The sequence below is a fragment of the Dama dama genome, chromosome 20 (assembly GCF_033118175.1).
Source record: "Dama dama isolate Ldn47 chromosome 20, ASM3311817v1, whole genome shotgun sequence".
In the NCBI taxonomy this organism is placed as follows: domain Eukaryota; kingdom Metazoa; phylum Chordata; class Mammalia; order Artiodactyla; family Cervidae; genus Dama; species Dama dama.
In genome coordinates, this window is record NC_083700.1 from 80,456,437 (window position 1) to 80,481,654 (window position 25,218).

The following is a 25,218-nucleotide window of genomic DNA, read 5'->3' on the forward strand; positions in this document are numbered from 1 at the left end:
CCTCTCAGCTTCTTCTCCTTGAGGAGCTTCTAGATCTTACATTATGTTTTTTCTATTAAAATTTTCATTTGCTAATTCTTACATATTCTATCTCTAAGCAGATTACAGTTAACATCTCTATTTTAAAATTGTAGACAGTCTCTGTGACAGAATCCAAAGAGAGCATCCTGGGTGGTGTGCTGAAAGTGCTACTACACAGCATGGCCTGCAACCAAAGTGCCGTTTATCTGCAGCACTGTTTTGCTACCCAGAGAGCTCTGGTTTCAAAGGTGGGTTATTTTTGTGCCTGCTGTCTTGTCAGACTTTGTTTTCTTTACTAACATTGTCTAAGATCACTTGATACATTTCATTGATTACATCTTAAATATATTTATAGATAAAATTTTAGTAATAACCTAAGACTTGATTCTTCTTTGCCTTTCCTCTACTGCTTATTCTTCGGAATTTCTTTCTTATTTAGACTACCTTTAACCTGTTGTCTGGTTTGGAAAAAAAAGAGTAGTTCTGATGTGGAGAAAGGCCTGAAATTGATAGCCTGTTTTAAATATTGGGCTTTTTGTATTTTCATCTTATTTTATCTATTTCTTATTGATGTGAATTATCAGGAATTAGTGTGTCAGTTGTTCAGTCCATTGAAATTAGCTTCTCCTAGGTAAATGGAAAGAGAAGTACTTGTTTTGTTTAACTACTTCAAACATTTATTTCCGATGTTTGTTTTCCTCTGAAAATCTATATTCTTAACCTTGAAGGTATCTATTTCATCTCAGTCATCTTATAAGGTGAAACTTAGCCAGTGAAGATAACATATACCATTTTGTAATAGTAAGAACATTTCACGCTGTGCAGCAAAAAACTAACATAATATTGTAAAGCAATTGTATTTCAATAAAAATTAATAAAAAATTTTATCATAGACTTATTATGTGTTACTATAGTGTCTTATTCACATTATCTAATCTAAGGTAGTCATACAGTCCCACATAGGTAATATCATTAGGCCCATTTTTATGGAAGAGAAAACCTGTCCAAGGTCACAGTACTGACATAGTCCATATTCAAACCCAGCCTGTCTAGTTCTCTGGTCCATTGTATTAACCAGTAGCAAATATTATCTCTTACACATTCTTTCAGTTCCTGGGCTACACTCACAGATTCCTTCATCAGGCTGTATGAACATGTGTCTGAAGCTTCTCCTACATGAATCAGTGGTGTTGTTTCTCTGCAGTTCCCTGAGCTCTTGTTTGAAGAGGAAACGGAGCAGTGTGCCGACCTCTGCCTGCGGCTCCTGCGGCACTGCAGCAGCAGCATCGGCACCATCCGGTCACACGCTGGTGCCTCCCTTTACCTGCTCATGAGACAGAACTTTGAGATTGGGAATGTAAGTGTTTTATCTTAGGACTGTCTCTGTGGAGTCATAGTGAAATAAAACTTCTGTAGACATCTGTTAAATGGGTTTGGGGAGAGCATGGCATTTTGGGCTGTATTTTGAGTCTGATCTTAAGACTGTTTCTTTTTCTCTTTCTGTGAATAACTTACAAAAATCCAAATCTTCACTTTTATTTCGTATACTAAGAATGACGTATAGTAGTACAGATTTAAACTACGAATGTATGTTGAGCAACTGTAAATTGTAATTATTATCATTAAGTGAAGTGAAAGTAATAATAAGAAAAATTTAAAGTTTAAACATCTTTGCTCGATATTTCATGATTATATGCCAGTCTTAGAAGAATTCCATGTCTTCATTTATGGTCTTTTATTTGATTATAGATTTATGTGCTGTATTTTTCCTAGCTTTTTGAGTCAAATGTTTAGTTCATTTATTCTTACTCATGTAATTATTTAAGGTCTAGAATATTGCACTGTGCACTACTTTTGATGTCTCATTGGTTCTAATATCTAGTATTTTTAGTGTTCTTGGTTTCTAGTCAATACATATTTTGTAATTTCCGTTTGTATTTTCGTTTTAACCTGAAGTTTTAAAGTTTTGAGGATGATGCTGTTCAGTTGTTCAGTCACGTTCTACTCTTTGCAACCCCATGGACTGCAGCACCCCAGGCTTCCCTGTCCTTCAGTGTCTCCCGGAGCTTGCTCAAACTCATGTTCACTGAGTTGGTGATACCATCAAACCCCCTCGTCCTCTGTGTCATCCCGTTCTCCTCCTGCCTTCAATTTTTCCCAGCATCAGGGTCTTTTCCAATAAGTCAGCTCTTCGCATCAGGTGGCCAGAGTATTGGAACTTCAGCTTCAGCATCAGTCCTTCCAGTGAACATTCAGGATTGATTTCCTTTAGGATTTACTGGTTTGATCTCCTTGCAAAGTTTTAAAATTTTGATGATAATTTTTGGTTTTTGTTTGTTGTTTTCTGGCTATCCTGTGGCTTGCAGGATCTTAGTTCCCAACCAGAGATTGAACCCAGGCCCTCAGTAGTGAAAGCATGGAGTCCTAACTATTAGACTGCCAGGGAATTCCCAGTAATTTTCAGTTTTACTGGAGAGTGATCATAGTACAACTAATATGTCTCCTTTTTGGTACTATGGATGTGTGTGTTTGTGTATTCAAGCATAAAATGTTTTCATAAACGTGTTACACAAGCATTTAAAAAGAAGGGGTGCTTTATTTTCATCTCTTTGGTTGACTAAAGGAGATGATTTAAAGCCTACATATCGTCTATTTCTCCTTTTGGTCTTATTTGGTAAAGTGATATTCATAACTGTTTGGTATATTGATAACTACGATTTGTAACTATTGTATCTTACTATGAATTATTCCCTTTAGAATTGAAAAAGACTCTGAGATGGCTTAATTTAAAATTTTTATAGTTTTGACCTGACTTCTGCCTTGTGTAGTATTGATACCTCTACTTTCTTTCTAATTTGAATGTGACTTAGGTTATCTTTGCCTGTCCTTTCGTTTTCACTTTTTTGAATCACTTTATTTTAAATGTGTGTCTTATGTACAACATAGAGTTGGGTTTTGCTTTGTAATTCAGTTCCTAGGTTGAATTAAAGCCGATCTTTCATACTTGTTATTGTATCAGCTACATCCTGGATTTGTGTTGTATTATTCTGCTTCTCCACTCCTCTCCTTAAAAAAATTTGTTGGTTGTTTTCATCTTGTACATGGTAAGTTCACCTTAAAGTTTATATTGCTTTAATGGTTACCTTTATAATTATGGAGTACCTTCAGTCCTCTATTTCTTTAATCATACATTCTCAGTGGAGGCAGTATTGTCACCAGCTTCCTGGGTATTGGTTCTTAGCTATCACAGTGGCTTTCCTTGAGTTCTTGTAGTTCTATGATTTTTTTCCTTCCTAAAGTTAATGGCTTCATAAATTTTTTATAATTCAAAGTAAAATATTTTAATTAGAATTTTCATCTGTTTCATGATCACATTTTCCTATTAAGTGTTCTTTATCTGGTATTTCACTGATCTTCTTTACCTTTTTGTTACTCAACATAGAATGAGGCAGTTTATATTGACCCAAGTATTTGTAGGACAATCTATTTCTGTCCAGCCCTTTGAGATTTTTTTGGTTGTTTTTTTCTCGAGACAGATAGTTTTATCACTTCAAAGTGGATTTCTTATTTAAATTTAAAAGAAGTGTTTTTTCCATTATTTCTTAAATCTGCACCCTAAGATTCCTCACTATTTGCTTTCCACTCCTTGCCTTCCATTGAAGCTGCTTCCTATTTAGCTTGTCTTGGCAGCCCTTATGCATTTTTCTAATACATAGATTATATCAGTCTCCTCATTTTGCTGAAATAGGGTTTATGGACTTTTTTTTTCTATTCATCTTTTATTTTTATATGAAATGCAGGAGAATAGGAACTTGCTTTCTCACACTGTCCTATTTTTACTGGAAGCCAAGTCTTCTCTCCTAATTCAGAACAAAGAATCTAGTTACTTTATAGATTTTATTTAGTTTTTGAAATAAGAGTCCCTAAAATTTGACTACACATGGAGTTTTCCTCTGTTATTTTAGGGAAGCTTTATATTAATACAGGAGGACTAAAAATGAGTAATTTATCATGTTAATGTCATGTAGTACGTCTAAAAAGGAATAGGTGATTTATACCGGGCACGATTTTTATATAGATTGTATATTCAAGAGATATTAGACCTAAGTATTGAATTGTGTTCTAGGTACTGTGGTAGGCATTGGGCAAACATAGATAAAAGGAAACTTATTTTAAAATAGCTTAGCATCTACTAGGGTAGGAGATGAACAGGTAATGTGCAGCTAGTAATAGTAAGTACCTACTTTAGGTGGTTTTGTGAGGATTATATAAATTAATATTAAGTAACATACTTATTATGTCAGTAACTGGCTCTGAGCAAATGTTCAATGTGTGTTTGTTATTGATATACTGAGAGGTAAGCACAGGGAACTGTATAAGCACAGAGAAAAAAAGCATATACTCTCAAGGAGAGTTTCAGAAAGAGGAGATGCTTGAACTAAGGATGAAGAATTGCCCAGGCAGATGGAGAAGTAGTGGGTAGACTTTTTAGGTAACGAAAATGGCACATAAGAAAGGCATTGAGATGAGAGAAGCAAACAGGCAAACAGAGAAGGAAACTTTTTTAGTACTTCTTAATTATTATGGCTCAAAGAGAGAGTAATAAGAGATAAAATTGTAAGTGAAATGTTTAGATTAAGCTGTCATAGGACAGATACTTGCTTATCACTATACTCTCTGTTCCTACCATATAGTTTGGCATGTTTATTTGGTCAAATACATGAATTTTATCTGCAAAGCTGTGAGCGGCCATTGAAATGTTTTAAGAAGAAGTCTGATACGTACATTCAGGTTTACATTTTACAAAAATTTCCCTGATGCTACTTAGGTAAGGAAAAAGAAAGATTGGTTAGGAAGTTATTGCAGTAATCCAGGTAAGAAATGATAAAGGCATAAAGTAAAGCAATGGCACTGAGAATGGAGAAAGAACTGATTGGAACAGATTAGAAGATGGTGTAGATTGAGTTTATAGTATGAATAATGAATGGGCAGAATGGCTATGGAACAGCTCCTGGTTTGGGGCCTGTGTAACTGACTACAATAGTAGCACCATTTGTTTAATCAATAGGACAGACTTTATTTTCTTGGGCTCCAAAATCACTGTGGGTGGTGAGTGCAGCCTTGAAATTAAAAGATACTTGCTCCTTGGAAGAAAAGTAATGTCAAACCTAGACAGCGTATTAAAAAGCAGAGCCATTACTTTGCCTGCAAAGGTCCATATAGTCAAAACTATGGTTTTTCCAGTAGTCATGTACAGATGTGAGGCTGGACAATAAAGAAGGCTGAATGCTGAAGAATTGATGGCTTTGAGCTGTGGTGCTGGAGCTGTTGAACCTGAAGCTCCAATAGTTTGGCCACCTGATGCAAAGAGCCAACTCATTGAAAGAGACCCTGATGCTGGGAAAGATTTTAGGCAGGGGGAGAAAGGGACGACAGAGGATTAGATGGTTGGATGGCATCACTCCCTCACTCAACTGACATGAGTTTGAGCAAGCTCCAGAAGATAGTGAAGGACAGGAAAGCCTGTTGTGCCTCAGTTCTTGGGGTTGCAAAGACTTGGACACCACTTAGGGACTGAACAACAATAAAGGTTGTCACTGGTAACCTCTTAAAAGTGGTTTCATAGTGGGGAATGGTGAAACAGAAATGAATTTACACTAAAAAAGGAAGAATGTAAACGCTTGCAGTCTTCATTCCAAAGGATATAGCTTTAAGTTACTTTGTACAGGATGTGAGTTAAGTTATACTTTTACCATAGCAGTGGACGTAACTAAATCAGGTAGAGTGTAGTGACCACATCTGACACTTAAGAATTTTGTGATGTTGGTCAAGTTCTTTAATGTCATCTGTAAAAATGGTGTTATTGTTAATAACATATACCTCTTATTAGGTCAGTGTAAAGTCTAGGCACAACTTCTAATTCAAGATTAACCCATAATTTTTTTTCAACCTTATTTTGTAGGCTGTTATCACAGGAAGATTCTAAGCTTTATGTCCATTTAAAAATAGGATTTCAATACTACATATTTCATTACTTTTTCAAAAATATTTTTCCTAGAATGATGTTTTATACTAACTTTTTCTTTATAGGAAGTTAAAAAAATAGACACTTCCCCTTTAAGCTTTCTTTTATTAAATATTTGCCTGGCAATTTCTCTGTTACAGAACTTTGCCAGGGTTAAAATGCAAGTAACCATGTCACTGTCTTCCTTGGTGGGCACATCTCAGAATTTTAATGAAGAATTCTTAAGACGTTCTTTAAAGACTATACTGACATATGCTGAAGAAGATTTGGAATTGAGGGAAACAACATTTCCTGATCAGGTCAGAAATGCTACTTTCTAGAGCGTGAACTGAAATAGGAATTGTAAATAGGTATTTCCCAAATTGTTAAATCAAACTTTAGTTTTTCCTGGAAGAACCTGTATTTTTCTTTTGATCCATATGTGTCATAGAAAGGACTGATTCTCTGTTTTAATAAGCCACCCTTCCTTCTCAGAATGGTTAATATTTTTGGTGTTTAATTCTGTGAATTTGTGCCAAAAAGAACACTAGACTTAGACAGTATGGATAAACAAAAAACTTTATGATGAAAGTGTTCCCACTGATTTGTGAAACAATAGTTTGCCTCAAAAACTAAGTTTATACAAACTACCTTTTGAGAAAATCTGAAAATCAGAAAGAATTTCATTTTGTATTCATATTGTATACATATATATATATATGTATATATTCCTTATATCCCTATACTAGTAGTTCTACTTGTTTCTGGGTGAGAGAAGTGAAAAAATAGTCTGCTGATGAATTTGTATAAATGTTACTCTTCATCTTCTTGCCCTAGCATACCCACATTCTTTAGAACTATATCAAAATTGTATTGTTTGTTTTGAAAGCTTTAGATTTCAAATCTGAAATATCTTCCAAACTAATTTAATGGTTGTGAATAAATGACAGTTGAAGAATGTTTTTCATATAATTCTCTGCTATAGGTTCAAGATTTGGTTTTTAATCTCCATATGATCCTTTCTGATACTGTTAAAATGAAGGAACACCAGGAGGATCCTGAAATGTTAATTGATCTGATGTACAGGTAGCATTTGTTTAATTCACTTATACCTTGTAATTGTTGTTGTTTAGCTGCTTAGGTGTGTCCACCTCACTTTTGACCCCGTGGACTGTAGCCCACCAGGCTCCTCTGTCCATGGAATTTCCCAGGCAAGAATACTGGAGTGGGTTGCCATTTCCCTCTAAAAGTTAACTTCCTGACCCAGGGATCAAACCCACATCTCCTGCAATAGCAGATGGACTTTTTACCACTGAGCCACCTGAGGAGCCCTATGTCTTGTATAATGGGGCTTAAGTTAGTATGACACACAGAAAACATGAGTTTACAGGGATACAAAAATTATTTGTCATTTTCTAATGGTACTTAAAACCCACTCCAGTATTCTTGCCTGGAGAATCCCATGGACAGAGGAGCCTGGGAGACTGTGGTCCATGGGGTGCAGAGAGTCAGACATGACTGAAGCGACTTAGCATGGCATCGCAATGGTAATTAAAAAATCAAAATGTGCTTTATCAGATCCCCTATGACACTTCTTGTAAGAACTATGAATACTTGTTCAGTGTATTGATTGATAATTAAAAACAAGATTTTTAAAAATAATGGCATAGTTAAGACCTTGACATCCTGGGCTCTAGAGTTCCTAGGAAGGCTGAAGACCCACATTTTAAATGTAAAGATTAGTTCTTTAAGAAGAAAACATAGTGTATTAATACTTTATTACAACATTAATTTTACTAACATTAGATATGGTTTTTGCCTGTAGGCTGATATGTTTATTGGGTATTTTTAGAATTTTGTAATTTCTATTGTATCTTCAAAGATGTAAGTAAAGCTTGACTTTTTTTTGCCATTTGACCTTCATTTTTTACAGTTTTTGAGTTTCTTAAAGACAAGAATAAAATATTTCCTTTAAAATTAAGGTAATACAATGAAAGAATCTTTTATAATTTTTTTCCTTGAATATAAAACTTATTTAGAGCCCCATAATAAACTTGTAAATTCTCAGATCTTCCGTTACTGATTGTTTCCTTAAAGGGCAGATTTTCATATAAAATGTCTTTTATTTTTTTGGCTCCCTCCTCCCCCCAGGCAAAAAAAACCCTGATACTCTCCATTCCATGGGCCCACAATTGTTTCTCTAAGCACACTCAAAAGCATTTTCATACCACCCAAAAGTTTGTCTTAATAGGTTGTGTTCAGTAACAGAAGCCTACACACTGAACAAACAATTTGAACTCCCTTCCAGGTTAGGAAGCAAATGCTAATTGAGAATTTCTGTTCTAACTAGAATTGCCAAGGGCTACCAGACCTCTCCGGATCTGCGGCTGACCTGGTTGCAGAACATGGCTGGCAAGCACTCAGAGCGCAGCAATCATGCCGAAGCTGCCCAGTGCCTTGTTCACTCAGCAGCACTTGTTGCTGAGTATCTGAGCATGCTTGAGGACCGGAAGTATCTCCCCGTGGGATGTGTAACATTTCAGGTAGGAATCTGCCTTAATCAAGGTATGTCCTTCTGTGGATTTAACTTTTCTCACTGCTGTTTATATTCATTCAGCTTGTAATAAAAGCACAGACTGAAAGTGATGCTTCACAAGATGAATGAACATTTCACTATCACTTTCATTAATATGTTTTTAAAGAGTATTTCGTGTTAATTCTCTTCCATGTTTTCTTACCTGTACGTTATCAGTGCTGTGTAAAGTATATGTATTCTCTTTGCCTATACTGCTGTGAACTTCATAGCATCTATGAAATATATTCAAAATACTGAAAATCAGGATAGTGGACACTCTTAATTGGCTTTTAATTAAAATACCAGGTAAACCAGCATTCTCCATTGCTTATTAAAAATACGCTAAGATACGACTCAGAGATGATAGTTTATGCTCTAGTAGGGCTACATACCTCTGACCCACTGGCTGAATTCTTTGCCTACCAAGAAGAGTCAATTATGCTTTGCTTTTCTTCAAAGCCTCTTAATTCCAGGTTTGGGAAGTTATAAAAATTATTTAAATATTGTGTTCTCTGATAAATCTAAATACAAAAAGAAAGTGAGTTATTGTTTCTGTGAAAATTATTAATAAGCTGAATGTTTTGCAAAGAAATCAAGACAAATAGAAAAAGATTGAGGGAAAATCTCCAAGAAATCTAGGATAATTTGATAATCTTTTAAGTTCAAGTTTTTACTCTAAAGAAACCAAAACTGAAAATCATAAATGGAGGTTACATGGTGGGTATTTAGTCAAGAGAGATTACATGGAACTCTGATCTTGAGACCCATACACAAAGAAAAGACCTTAGATCTGCTTCGAGAAATTGACAAATGTGTGACTATCTAGGTTCAAATAAAATATTTAAGGTATGTATGTATCATTTCCTTTTCAGAAGTAATGACGGATCCCAATCTTGTTGGATAAGAGGGCTTTTTATTATACCTGAGTTTTTTCATTAATTTGATATATATTAGGCAAGCCTTGAGACCATTTTTGTATCTCAGTTTCCCTGATGAGTTTTAACAACATCAATTAAATTAAAAATAAAGACTGTTTAAGTCACCTTAGGTGTTGTGTGTCATATGACAATTTTCCTTAGCCCATGATTTTTTAAAGTTTTCTTTCTTACAACTTTTTATTAATGGAAAAGTTAGCCAGCAGTGGTGTTACATTTTCTTGTCATCTTCACAATACAGGAAGTTTTTGGAGATTCGTCTGTTAGCTTTTCATTGACTACCCCCTTTTTTTAAATAAGCTGATAGCTGTATTTTTTATCTTCGCTTACTTCATATATATCATTCATGTTAAGAAATTAATTCCATTTCACAAACCTAAACATTTTTTTTCCTCCTAGAATATTTCCTCTAATGTTTTAGAAGAATCTGCAGTCTCAGATGATGTGGTATCTCCAGATGAAGAAGGTATCTGCTCTGGAAAGTACTTTACTGAGTCAGGACTTGTGGGATTACTGGAACAAGCAGCTGCTTCTTTTTCTATGGTAGATGACTCTTGTTAATTTCTTCCCACAATTATGCACTTCTTAGTTATTACTGACATGTATATTTATGCTTTCTGCTTATGACCGTGCTTTTCAATTATGATAATTTTCTCTAAATATCTTAAGAACTCTTTAGTAATGGATTTTCTTTTCACATTCATCATTGCTTATTCCTTCTTATTTTAATAGTCTGTCACTTCCTCCAGTGTCTTTCATCTGCTTGTTTGGGAACCAGCACTTCGTCTATAAGAGATTTTTTTTTTTTTTAAGAAAATACCACCAAACATTTTCTAAAACCTTAAAAAAGCCTCTGGTGCTCAGGAAAGTTACAGCCTCTCACCCGATTGGTGGCATAATGAGCTCTGTTAGGTAGACACTGAAGTGGTATCAGGAACTTTATGAACTACATCCTAGATCCCTTGTCTGATTCCCTACCATGCTATAAGGCCAGTCCTTGTCCCTCCCCATCTGTATATGAAGAATTGAAGCAGTCAGTGTGGATCAGAGATGTGATACTTACTGGTGAAGGGAAGAAAATAGCTAGCTGAATCCTTGCTTACTTTCTTGAACCATGTTGATAGCATCACCTACTTTCTGTGAGTTTTCTGCTGAGTATTTAGTGTCCGAGCACCAAGGTTTGCAAGACAGTGAGGTCCATGTTAGGGTAAAAGGGAAGCTTGATGTAATGTACTATTACTTGGTGTAGTTAAGTAATAGTACATTACTTCCCCATTGTACTATTATTGGGAATCAGTTGTTGCTTCTCCTGGCCTTAACCCTACCCAGCAACATGTTGGTTATGGGTATAGATTTAGGAGATTCTTGCCTGGAAAATCCCATGGACGATGGAACCTGGTAGGCTACAGTCCATGGGGTCGCAAAGAGTCAGACACGACTGAGCGACTTCTTTCACTTTCAGCCCCTTTCTCTGCCATCTTAGTAGTTAAGCACTTAGTAGTTAAAGCACTTCAGGCACAAATTACTCAACCTACCAGTGCCTTACTTTTCTTACCCATTAAATGCATGTAATAATAGCATGTACTTCAAGGACTGTTGTCAGGATTAAATAAATTAACCTCTGTAAAGTGCTAATCACATTGCCTGGCTCCAAGTAAGTTATCATCCTCTCATCATTACTGGTACTTAGAAGTAACTCTTGTAATAATGATTCTGAGACTCAAAGAACATTAGGTGTTTGTCCTCTTTAAAATTTCTTGTTTTTGAAGACCTTGATTGTCCTGATTCCTATCCCAGATCTCTGTTCCTTGAGCTTCAGTTTAAGGGATCTGAACTAGTAGGGGAAAAAGTTTTTGCTATTAATGGAATATTTTAATAAATATACATTCTCTGTATATGTGTGTAATTTTAATATTTCACAGCAGTGAATTGAGATTGGGTTACAGTGGCTTATGTTACAGAAGCCTCTATTTTGCAATAGCATTTAATTATGAATTTCATTCTTTTTCAGTTAATCTATTTAATATTAATTAAAATAATTACTGGGACATTTTAGTTACACTGAATATATTTCACTATTGCGCTACATGATTGCTTAAATATGCTCCTGTGAGCTGACTAGAAAATATAAGAACCATGTTTATTTTCTTGGGAAAATGTGATTTGTGAAGCAGTGGGAACTCAGTGACTCTTGAAAAATATCTCTTTTCCTTTACCACAGCCACCAATCCATAACAAGAAAATGGGATAGCAGTATAAACATCTTTTGTTCCTCACTCTGATTATAACCAGAGCAACACTTGGCCAACCACTAGTAAACCAAAACTACTACTTGAATAAAATCTGGTGGCTCAGAATTTTATGTTTTGTTAAAGATCAGTGATTTTTCCAGGAGAGTTCCCTTAAGATTTTCTGTGCCAATTTAATATTTTGGGAAAGTTAATAATTTTAGTGTCTAGGAAGCAATAGGTTTATGTGATATTTGTGTATCTGTGACTTGTAATAATTGGGTTTCTACGTCTCTGCTCTGAATTTGTTTCTGCAAAAGTTTATATGCATATATAAGGACACACACATACACACATCTATTTTAGTTAAGTAATTACTGAGTAGTAAAAGCAGAATGTCCAGTTCAAATTATATAGAAGTATAAATATACATATATGTACATTTGTGTATTTTAAATGTACAAACACAAATACACACACATGTTTTCACTCAATAGATGAGATAATATATTGTGCAAAATTATTTTATCAGGTCTTAATCAAATTAAAAATCAGTAGCATTTGTTTTTATGTCCTATTGGAAAACAGTTGTATTGCCTTGGAAATACCGTGAGTTCATAAGTTGCGATTCACTCTCTTATTGATGTTAAAGAAAGCAATCTCTTATTATTCTTATAGGCTGGCATGTATGAAGCAGTTAACGAGGTTTACAAAGTACTTATTCCTATTCACGAAGCTAATCGGGATGCAAAGAAACTATCCACGATTCATGGTAAACTTCAGGAAGCCTTCAGCAAAATTGTTCATCAGGTAACAATTGTACTTTCTAACTTCACTGTAAGTGGAGAAAACTGTCTTACAAGCTTTAGTGTTGCTTTGTACTAATGTCAAACTCGATCCCATGAAATGACCATTTTAATCAAGTTACAAATGAACAGTGTCAAAATGATGACTCATGGCCAAAGCAAGACTCATTAACAAAAATGAATTTAACCTAAAGTAGATTATGATCATCATAACCTTCCCACATAGGTTCTCTTTTTTCTTCACTTTTTTGAATTATTACTAGTTGCTAATTTTTTTTAATTGTGTTACTTTCTGTTTCACAGTGTGGGTAATAGTTATGAATTTGATTTTTTAAATTGATTTCTGTTCATTTTCTTCCAAAAATGTTTTTATATTTATTAAATGATATGAAAGCTTAATAAACTAATATTTTTAATGATTTCAACTGAACTTTTAACTTTTTTCCAGATGTTTTTATTCAGTCATCCTCTGGCATGTTTCTCATGTGAAAGTAATATTTAGTGAAAATAATAAATGGTTGTATTTATTTATTCAATTATAATAGTATGATTTCAGTACTTATTTTTAGTTCATGGGATCCACATATTATCTTTAAAATTAAACTTTGTTTAAAAATGAAGTAGACTACTAGCAGTTGATTTCCCTGAAGCTAAATCGTTGGCTCCATTGAAATACTCTGAAACGTTATGTTAAGGGTCCTGCTTTCCACTTTTCTGTTCCCTTCCCTGTGCTACCTGTGCTGTTGTCTGCTATTGCCATCACCTAAGAATGAAGTATAGTATTGTTTTTCCACTTTCGTGTGCAGCATTAGTCCCACTTTATTGTCTTATCAGCTTGACTTCCTCTTTCTTGCCATGGACTAAGCTGTTCTAGATGAATTGATATAATCTGAAAAATTTAGTCTTAAATAGGGCTGCTATCCTGTTAAGCCAGGATTTTATTGTCATTTAATAAAATATTGGAGTTGCAAAAGATCATTAGAATTCTGGATCACAGCAGGTGGGTCTTTTTATAATTAGTTATACAGTTAAAGAAATCTCATTGCAGCTTCCTATAGGTTACACAAATTGCAAATTACACAGGTCAGGCCTAGAACATCTAGAGCGAGCAGCTTCCAAGAAACTTTCATCCATTTGTATCAGAGACATTTGAGCAAAATTTCAGTTTCTATTCCAGCTTACGCTGGGTACTTCAGTGAAGTGCAGCTCCTGTTAGTGATCTAATTTAGACACAAATAAAACAAGCAGTTAGCTTTCTTTCCCCTAAATTTGTACTTTCTACTTATTAAAGTTTTAAATGGTGAAATTTTAGCTTCTAGGTTTTGGACAAGCAATTTATAAAATTATCATAGGTCTTAAGTGAAGGAATATGGTGTTTAAAATACTCTAGTGTTTTCTATATGGAGAAGAATTTATGGTATATAGTTTCTTACACTACTGAACTTCCTTTGGCTTTTTTTGTTCTTTTTAAACAGTTTTTTTTATGACTTGCCCTTTTTTACTTTTTTATTATACAGAGTACTGGCTGGGAGGTAGGTAATGTTTTAGTTAGTTAAAGACACTAATAGATTGATTTGATCAGATTTCTTATGCCAATGCTTTGCCCACATGTGCTAGCTGTGGGCATTCTGTTGCTGTCTGCTGTCAACTGAATTCATTAACCAAAGAAATTTTGTTAAAATACTGTAAGTTATGTTAAGAAATTTGTTATTAAGAGGTTGTAGGCAGTGCATGGAAATCCATATGTTACACTAATGATATTCTTTGGTAAATGATCCACTTTGTTGTCACTTTAGTTTGTTTTTATCCTTTGAAGCATTTTCTTTCATCAACATTTACACACAAGATTTCCTTTTTTTAACCATATTGTTTCACCTCATTCTACAGAGGTCGATTTATGTGTTATTGCTCAGAGGTGTAAATATAAAATATTTCATCTGATGTAAGATGCTGTCAATTGTAAGGTATCCCATTATTTTATATTCCTTTAAGAAAGATTAGAAAAACAAACAATCCCTGTGTATTAAACTCCAACATCCCATCAGCTGAAAAATGAATGCCAACCTCAGAGATACTAAAATATGGGCAAAAAAAATGTGCATCTTGGGATTGATAAAAGAGTATGTTAATTTGATCTTGAGTCACTTCACCTTGAGTATAAGTACTACTGAGGAATGAAATTCACTTTTGTCATTTGAATTTTGTTGGGGGGTGGGGAAAACAGATTGAGAGAACTTGAAATTTAATTTGACCTCATTTTCTGACAATGTTTGATAATTGTGTTCAATGAAGACTGTGTGTGCTTCCTTTTATGGAGTAAGTATAATAGTTAGGCTCATGAAGTTATATATAAATCAAATCTTACCTGAAAAATGCCAGAAAGAATTGATTACCTTTTTAAAAAATCTTTCTGTAAAGGAAAGAATTCTATAAAATAAAAAAATTCTACAAAATAATTCATTTTGATGAGGTAAAGCAAGGTATTAATAAGACAGTTTATTTAAAGCTGAGTATTAATATTTGTTAATTTTTCTGCTTTGCCTTTCAGTTTGTAGTCAGGTTTATGTTGATTAAACAGTTTAGGCTTTCTCTGTTTGGTTTTGCAGTTCTTGTTTTGAGACCCAGCTAGAAAACCTTCAGAATGAATGTTACTATTGCATTCTCTTCCATTTCTGAATTAGTTGCCACCTTTTGTTTTTCTTCAGATGAAACCAGTACTTTTAATCTACCTTAGTTCCTCAGATTAAATGTGTATGGCTTTTTTTATACCCAGTATAGAACGTCTCATTTTTGTGTCTCAATTAACTTACATAGAGACTTTCCATGTTATCTTTGAGTCATAAAGTTCCTTATGGATTTCCTAACACAAAATGGAATTAGGTGAAAAGTAAGCATGAAAGAAGAGACATTGAACCTCTGAGCAGTTTATTACTAGTCTGCTTGATGCTAAATCGACCCCTGAAAGGTATAATTTTCACTGGTTATGACATTAATATTCTGTCATCATGTTTATTGCATGGTAAAAGTCACACGGACTTTATTTTCTTGTTTATATTCTTGTCACTACCTTTCACTGGACCTTTAGCTTTGTAGCTTCTAAAATTGTTGCACGTTTGTTTTTGCTTTTCCCTTGTAAAACTTAAGTGGATGCTTGCATTTTAAAAGTATGTTTGCTACCATTTGCTGCTTATTTGTTTTGAAATTTCCCTAATTAAAATGCTTTCTGTTTTCTCTTCTCTCTTGCCCCTGGTTGCTGACCCTACTCCCTACTTTTACTATTGTCTATTGTGGTAAGTTCCTCTCTTGTGAATATTTTTCTTTTTGACTCTGGGAAAACTTCAGTAATTTCATTTTTTCTAAGAGCTGTGGTTCCTAGCTAATTTCCTAGTATTCTTAAGGAACTCTCACTGGATTGAGATCCAGTAAGGATATCTGATACTATAGAAAGGGTCTTTGAATTGATAGCTCCTTCCTTGATCTGGGCTTATATATTGGCACTGTATTTCATTTTTCACTGTGCTCCTTGATTTGGTACAAATCATTTGAGTTGGCAGAGCTTTGGGGGCTGTGTGTGTGAGTTTGTGTATGTGTGTGTAAAAGATAACTCTAAAACTTGATAGCAAATTTGGTTAAATATTTACCATGTAAATTAACACGTCATGAACCTTTCTTAAATCATGGTGACTGTTACTTGCTCTGCCAATTTCAATATCTGAATGACTGGTAACTGTTTATTTTCTCTTTTGCAAGTACATTTATTTTCTTGAAATAATAGGAAATAAAGTATGTTTAAAAATTTCTTACTTATAATTGTATTTTAAATTTATTATTTCTGACTTTCTATATGGAAAATTATAGCCATTTTATATTTTGTGTGCACACATTTTATTTTAAAAGGTACATTTATCCATTCATCAAATAGTCAACAGTTTGTATTCAGAAGTAGATTAATGCAAGTTTATAATGTTCAGAATAATCATTCCCCAACTATTGATAACATAGTCACATAACACTGTTTCCATTTTTTTCTTCAAAAAATTACAACATATTTCACCATCCGAGGGGAAATATCACCACCCTAGTAGGTATATATTATAGTCTCCAGCAAGGCTTGAGAAGATGGACTTAGCTTGTTTAAGCTGAAGTCTCTCTACTAAGTCACTAAAGAAAAATGAGGTATTCTAACCTTTGAGATTCATGCATGCAAGATAACTATATTAACTCTTTTCATTGTACTGGATGGACATGAAGATGAGCCAATACTTTGGTTTTTATATGCTGAGAAATACTAGCCATAGTTCTGATGCAGTGTCTTCTGTTGAATTTTTATATGCTCTAATCCATGCTCTGGAGAAGGGCATGGCGACCCACTCCAGTATTCTTACCTGGAGAATTCCATGAACAGAGGAGCCTGGCGGGCTACAGTCCATGGGGTTGCAAAGAGTCGGACACAACTAAGCACAATCCATGCACGCTGAGGCTGCATGAGATAAATAAACTCATCCAAGTGAATAAAAGAGCAGAATGGGAAACAGCAAGTTTTAATAGGTGATGGGCAGGAGGCTGAAAGAAGAAGAAAGGAAAAAAAAAGCAAAAACTTTTACAACAAATAGTTAAGTGTGACAGTGTGACACTCTAAAGAAGAAACTAGACCTGTGTAGGGTAAAACATCCATGAGTATTTATCTCAGGAAAGGCAAAGAGGTGAAGTCAGATATGAAGAAAGTAAGGCAAATGCGATGAGAAGAACTCTATGAAGAGATACTTTCTGATAGTTGATGACTCCCTAATAATTGGTATAGACCCATGACTAAGCACCTGATGATGTGGTACTACTGGCTGGGTTCTGCCCTTAATGTTACTTCTGATGAGAAAGATATAGACAGCAAACATTTATTTATTAGATGATATTGGACATGATTATTTTTTCCTGGACAGGAACATACAAAGGTTAAAATTGAACTTCTGATAAGAAATGTGATAGGATATATCTTCAAAGAATATACCTGGTAGGTTTATGAAAATCATCAACCTGATTTTCATAGTGGAGTGTGTGGAAAGGAGATGCAAACATGTAATAACAATTTCAGTAGAGGACAGTGTTGTAATATAGAGGAAGACAAAACAGGGAGGAAGGTATCCAGTAAATCTCAGTCACTCAAGGAAATTCTCAAAAACTCAAGGAAAACATCAGAGAAGTGAAAAATGGTTCAGGGATCATACTTATGTCCTAGTATTTGTATATGAGTATATAGAATACACGAATTAAATAGTGTAATTAAGAGCTTGGACTCGGGTGTCAAATATATTAGGATTTAACTCTGAGCTCCACTGTTGGTCACAGTGTGACCTTGGGCAAATTATTTTTCTTCATTTATAAAAAGAGGGTGAAAATAATGATATCTGAGAGTTGTGGTAAAAATTGACATAACCCATGTAAAGTGGATAACCAGTATTATAGCACATGTGAAGTGAAAGTGAAAGTCACTCAGTTGTGTCCAACTCTTTGCAACCCCATGGACTATATAGTTCATGGAATTCTCCAGGCCTGAATACCGAAGTGGGTAGCCGTTCCCTCCTTCAGGGGATCTTCTCAACCCAGGGATCAAACCTAGGTCTCCTGCATTGCAGGCGGATTCTTTACCAGCTGACCAGGGAAGCCCTAACACATAGTAAATACTTTAAAAATGTTGGAGATCATTATTTTTATTGGTATTATTATTATCATCATCATTACTATTACTATAATTACTTGAAATCTTAACACAGTTTAGCTGTGAAATCTAAGAGGTGTTAGGTTCCCAGGTCAGGCTTTATGACTAAACAAACTGATAAAAGTGTATGTTTTTTAAGGGGAATAGATCTAATAGAAGACAAGGAGATTACCCCTGTGGGAAATACTGGTATGCCTATGTGAAAAATCAGTTAACTTGAGAGAAATGTAGTGGAGAACTATGGGTGAAGATGAAAGAAGTTTTGGAAGTGATGTCAGTGTGGAAATATACAAGAGTCCAACTCAATGTTTCCTGCTAAATAAAGATAACAAAACTAGAAAAGACTTATTTGTCATAAGAGATTTCAAGCACTAGAGACATGGATAGATGAGTAGATGGATTTCCTTGTTTGGGACATAGTTAGTTTCATTATACACAGGATGGTGGGATCAGTGAGTACTGCTGAGGAGGAATAATTGGAGTGTGGGAATGGTAGGAAGTTCAGAAAGAATTCATGACATTAAAAGAAGATACAGCTAGAAAAAATATAGGCTAGATTGTAGGAAAGTGTTTTTTTGTTTTTAATTCAGAGGAAAAATGGGTATCATCCTGTGGTCCAAACCTCTGAAGAGGAAGTAAGATAAAGTGATATCTTTCTTGAAGATAAAGCTATATGATTAAACTTTCATGGACATGATAGAGTCAGTGGTTTTACATTAGAGAACTCTTTGTAAGTTGAAAATAAATATACTTACTCTACTGCACACACTCATTTTCAGTTCTAGTAACTCCTCTCTGATCTTATCTCCTTTGATCTTCTCCCTGCTGCATATTCTGCCTTGCCACTCTAGCCACTTTCTTGTTCTTCAAACACGAGAGAGGGCTCCTGTCCTTTGCACACAAGGGCTCCTTGGCTCTTTCCTCTGCCTGGAATGCACCTCCCTCCTGAGAGCCACGTGAATAACTCTTAAAGCTCCTTCACATCTTTGTTCACATGTCACCTCTTGGTGAGACCTGCCCTGACCACTCTGTTTTGTTCACAGATTTATCACCAGCTTCCATAAACAGTTTATTGACACATAGTAAACCTTCAATAAATATGTGAATGGATGCATGGTTACCTCATATACATTGTTTAATGAGTTTTACCTTCATTTTTATTCTTCATCTGTTCCTCCCACCCCCTCTTCCTCTTTCCCCTCCTTCCCTCCCCTTCCGCTAGAATGTGCTTCCTTCCCTCCCACATCCGCTTAGCCATTCTTCTAGGTTATTGTAGAATCTCGTCTGTGTGTCACACCTCTTTTGTGACCTGGCTCCAACAGGATTTATCTTTCATTTCTCAAGACACTTTTTACTAGAGCTTATAACCTTTTGTATTGTAATTATTTGAGTACATTTTTTTTTTTTATATTTTTTTTTTCCAGTGGGTTTTGTCATACATTGATATGAATCAGCCATGGATTTACATGTATTCCCAATCCCGATCCCCCCTCCCACCTCCCTCTCCACCCGATTCCTCTGGATCTTCCCAGTGCACCAGGCACTTGTCTCGTGCATCCCACCTGGGCTGGTGATCTGTTTCACCATAGATAGCACACATGCTGTTCTTTTGAAATATCCCACCCTCACATTCTCCCACAAAGTTCAAAAGTCTGTTCTGTATTTCTGTGTCTCTTTTTCTGTTCTGCATATAGGGTTATCGTTATCACCTTTCTAAATTCCATATACATGTGTCAGTATGCTGTAATGTTCTTTATCTTTCTGGCTTACTTCACTCTGTATAATGGGCTCCAGCTTCATCCATCTCATTAGGACTGGTTCAAATGAATTCTTTTTAATGGCTGAGTAATATTCCATGGTGTATATGTACCACAGCTTCCTTATCCATTCATCTGCTGATGGGCATCTAGGTTGCTTCCATGTCCTGGCTATTATAAACAGTGCTGCGATGAACATTGGGGTGCACGTGTCTCTTTCAGATCTGGTTTCCTCAGTGTGTACTAGAGCTAATCAATGAATATAGTAAAGTTGCAGGATATAAAATTAACACACAGAAATCCCTTGCATTCCTATATACTAACAATGAAAAAACAGACAGAGAAATTAAGGAAACAATACCATTCACCATTGCAACAAAAAGAATAAAATACTTAGGAGTATATCTACCTAAAGAAACAAAGGACCTATACATAGAAAACTATAAAACACTGATGAAAGAAATCAAAGAGGACACAAACAGATGGAGAAACATACTGTGTTCATGGATTGGAAGAATTAATATTGTCAAAATGGCTATTCTACCCAAAGCAGTCTATAGATTCAATGCAATCCCTATCAAGCTACCAACGGTATTTTTCACAGAACTAGACCAAAGAATTTCACAATTTGTATGGAAATACAAAAAACCTCGAATAGCCAAAGTAATCTTGAGAAAGAAGAATGGAGCTGGAGGAATCAACCTGCCTGACTTCAGACTCTACTACAAAGCCACAGTCATCAAGACAGTATGGTACTGGCACAAAGACAGAAATATAGATCAATGGAACAGAATAGAAAGCCCAGAGATAAATCCACGAACCTATGGACACCTTATCTTTGACAAAGGAGGCAAGGATATACAATGGGAAAAAGACAACCTCTTTAACAAGTGGTGCTGGGAAAACTGGTCAACCACTTGTAAAAGAATGAAACTAGAACACTTTCTAACACCATACACCAAAATAAACTCAAAATGGATTAAAGATCTAAATGTAAGACCAGAAACTATAAAACTCCTAGAGGAGAACATAGGCAAAACACTCTCCGACATAAATCAAAGCAAGATCCTCTATGACCCACCTCCCAGAATATTGGAAATAAAAGCAAAACTAAACAAATGGGACCTAATGAAACTTAAAAGCTTTTGCATAACAAAGGAAACTATAAGTAAGGTGAAAAGACAGCCCTCAGATTGGGAGAAAATAATAGCAAATGAAGAAACAGACAAAGGATTAATCTCAAAAATATACAAGCAACTCCTGCAGCTCAATTGAGTACATTTTTTTACTCTCTTGAGGAGCCAAGTCTTATTTATTTTTATTTTCCTATTCCTGAGGATGAGTTTGAGTAAATTCCAGGAGTTGGTGATGGAGAGGGAGGCCTGGCGTGCTGCAGTCCACGGGGTCGCAATGAGTCGGACATGACTGAGCGACTGAACTGTACTGAGGATGAGCAGTGGCTAACACATTATAAGCACTCAATATTTTCTTTTTTCTTGAACTGAATGTCAGTATGAGAAAGTAAATAAAAAGAGTTTAAAATGGCTCTTTAGGAACTAGTTCAGTTTAAAGGCATTAATAAAATTTAAGTCCACATCCTGGAAGGTTGTGAGCCCACTGATCTCTACACTGATCAGATCGGTGTATGTTGTGTCTGTTTCTGGGATACCACACTTTAAAAGGTGCCATCAAAAGACTAATAAGGTGAAGACAGTGTAGTACTTCTCATCATATGAAGATGATTGAGGACTGGAAAGTTTAAAGGAAACAAGTTCTAATAGCAGTTTTCAAATATTTAAAAGGTCATAATACTGAAGATTTGGAATAGAAATCTTAAGCTGGAAAGCTCTGAGAGGAGTACAGCCAGGATAACAATATTTTAATATTTGTGCTTCCAAAAAGTAAATAAATATATATGTGTATGGCATTTTTTTAGAAAAATCAATCACAAATTATTAATTTTCTCAAGTGCCTTTTTTATTTTCCAGGCAGTGTGGCCTTCATTTCTTGATTCTATTAAAATTTGCTATTATTGTTCCATTGGCCTATTAATGGTTTTAATCAGAATTTTGATTGAATATATTTAACCTATCTAGAGAAATTTCATTTGCTATAGAAGTCAGTTAATTTTGTCTGTTAAAGTTTGAAATAATTGAAACAGATTTTTTTTTTTTTTTTAGAAACCTCCTTTCTTTAGAGACATTTTTCTTTAAAACTATATTTCTTCTGGACAAAATGTGGAGATATTTTTAGTCCACTGTATGTTTTTTTGTTTTGTTTTTATCAGAAGGCTGGTAAATTTAGGATCAGAATTTTCCATTTTGCTTTATTATTTGTTTCATTTGTAACTTACTTTACATACCCCTTTGCCTTTGCAGTAAGAAGTAAATAAAGGAAAAATAAGTATGAAACTTACTAGGCTTAAAGAGAATTGAGGTATATAAACAGTCGTGTGTGACTGTGTATAAAGGCACTACCACAAAATCCTTTGAAACATCTTTGTATCTAAAATGTAAGAGTTGCACAAAAAGCTTCCAAGTATTTTATCTTTATCGAGAGAATTTGTTTTCAAATCTTCTGTGTAAGAGTGAAGGTGACCTTAGCATACTTGGGATGAATGTGTGTGGTTAATGTATGCAGTGGGTGGTTTGGGTACTTTAGAAAAACCAACTCTTCTCAATTTTTTTTTTTCTTCTTTCATTTATGTATTTTTTCCTTCCTAATTCCATTTCTAGTTACTCTTACACATAACAGTGTTTTTTATTAGCAGAGGGATACTAATTGTAAATGTTTTGCTTCAGTGCTTCAGGATGGTCTTGACATTTACTGATCATCCACTCTGTGCCAGATGCTACACTTGGCTTCTAGCTTTTATGATCTCATTTAAAATATGAAAAGAGATAGTAATATAGAGGCTAATAATGGTAACTAAATATGTTAGTGTTGTTTTTAAATATAACTTTATAGTATGCTCTAATTTTAGGATAATTAAAACACAGTTTATTTTGTACTAAGCAACTTTTCTTGCAATAAAGAAAATAAGTTATTTATCTCAATTGTATGGACTTAGAAGAACATAGACTTATATGGGACGTCACTTGGTACAGTCCCTGAAAAACACATGCCATATGTAATTCAGTAAAAGCCTTAATTGCACAATGTTATTTATTAGAAATAATGAAGAAAAGATTATTTTGTTTTTACTTTCATTTGAGATATAATAAAATATTGTAGTTTTGAAATAAAACTTTTGACATTGTCTTGAGAATTTTATACTAGTAGCAATTTAAGCAGAATGTATACGACAAAAAGTCTTTGTATTAAAGTTTCTCTGTTTTCCTACACCTAGGATGGTAAGCGGATGTTTGGCACCTATTTTCGTGTCGGTTTTTATGGAACTAAGTTTGGGGATTTGGATGAACAAGAATTTGTTTACAAGGAGCCTGCAATAACCAAACTCGCAGAGATATCTCATAGATTGGAGGTGAATACTGTGGTGGTTCAAAATGTCATCCTTAATTTGTATTTTCTATGATGAATAGACTTTTCAGATCCAGATCTAATCCTTTAATAAGCCACATCCTGCCAAATAATCTACTCCTTTAGGGTATAAGGATTTTTGATAGGTACAATAATATTCTCTTGAATTTTTAAAATCTTTGATATCAACAGTAAAATATTATTATTAACTTCATTTTTTTGAGAGTCTATTTTCACACATATTTTAGAAACCCTGTATCTTTCAGAATTACCATGATTTGTGGAGAAATATATATAGTATTATCCACATTTTGTAGAAAAAGTTATAAGGAATTAATAATCATGGAACTAGAACTAGGAACCCCAAGACATTTTTGACCCAAGTGCATTATTTTTTTGGCTTAACTGATTCCCAGTGAAGTAATCTTTAGAACTTAAAAGCTTGAAATTGTACTTTAAAAACACTTCTTAGAATCCCTTAACCTTTATACAGCTACTTAATTTTCAAAATAAATGATTAACTTTAATGTTTATGACACTAACCTGTCTTTTCTGCTATAGTTGTTCTTTCCAATCTTTCTCTGTCCTTGTTACTCCAAGTGTGGTCCATGGACAGAATCTGCATTGACATTACCTGGGAGATTGTTTGAAATGCAGAATCTCAGACCCCACTTCAGACCTTCTGAATCAAAATCTGCATTTTAACAAATCCCCAGGTGATTTGTATAGACATAAGAGTTTAGGCTGGTTTTTAGTCTCAGCTGATGTTAATTTCTTCAGCATTCTGTTCTTATTGGTGACTTCACAGGGCCCAACTTCCACAAACTGGTTTTAGCTGTGACTTCTTGTTTTTTCAAGAGCCTGTTAAGTCTTGGGAAATTTTGAGACAGTGTTTTTCAAACTTACTGAGTCATAAAAGTTATCTTTGAGGTAGGAGTGTCTGTTCTTCTTTGAGGATTCAGACTTAATTTTTCCTTTTGAATAGCTCCATCTTTTGCCCATGCTGCCACTCAGGGTCATATGGAAAAGTCACCACATTCTTGACCCAGGGTTACCTTTTCAAAATCTGAACTTATACAGAACTTCAACAAGTTAATGTTTTTATTTGGAAATTCTGAAACATTACATTAATCATTCAGAAAAATGAATGCTTGTTCATTGACTCATGTCTGTCAGAAGTCAGGCTACAGGTCAGTTTGATGTATACTACATACACATCAAATATAATGAATTTCTTTTGTCTCTGCTTTTCCCTTTTTGTTTTTCTTGAGGATCTCTTGTGGAATCCTGTATTTTCATTGGTGAAAATTAATTTTTTTTATTTTGTATTATTTAAAGTGAGTAAATGGAAATAATATCAAATAAATATGGAGTAAGACCCTGTTAATTTGATAGACTAAATATAAATTCTGTGAATGTCAATAATTTTTATTTTGTAATCATTGACATCATTTTATAAGAACTTACTAAATGGCTTCATTTTGTTCAGGAGTCTCCCTCAGAGGCCTTCTCTGTTTTCTACTACTGTTAACTTCATGTGAAAGATTTCTTTTTCTTTGTTTTAGGGATTTTATGGAGAAAGATTTGGAGAGGATGTAGTTGAAGTAATCAAAGATTCTAATCCTGTGGACAAGTGTAAATTAGATCCTAACAAGGTATGGTTGATAGACTGTGATGCCCCATAGATGCATCTTTGAGA

At 34.5% G+C, this 25,218-nt stretch overlaps 1 protein-coding gene across 4 annotated transcripts in view; it reads left to right on the forward strand.

Annotated features, from left to right (window-relative positions):
* Nucleotides 1-25,218, forward strand: part of DOCK7 (dedicator of cytokinesis 7) — a 188,494-nt gene that overhangs the window by 147,765 nt on the left and 15,511 nt on the right. For 2 of the 4 annotated variants that reach the window (XM_061121716.1, XM_061121718.1), the window contains 10 exons: nt 135-269; nt 1,226-1,378; nt 6,187-6,345; nt 7,011-7,111; nt 8,376-8,568; nt 9,935-10,078; nt 12,442-12,573; nt 14,087-14,101; nt 23,398-23,523; nt 25,085-25,174. In XM_061121716.1, coding sequence (XP_060977699.1) covers nt 135-269; nt 1,226-1,378; nt 6,187-6,345; nt 7,011-7,111; nt 8,376-8,568; nt 9,935-10,078; nt 12,442-12,573; nt 14,087-14,101; nt 23,398-23,523; nt 25,085-25,174 — 1,248 coding nt within the window. Of the gene's footprint in view, nt 1-134; nt 270-1,225; nt 1,379-6,186; nt 6,346-7,010; nt 7,112-8,375; nt 8,569-9,934; nt 10,079-12,441; nt 12,574-14,086; nt 14,102-23,388; nt 23,524-25,084; nt 25,175-25,218 lie in introns of all 4 variants that reach the window. The other 2 variants (XM_061121717.1, XM_061121719.1) reach the window with 1 other exon arrangement.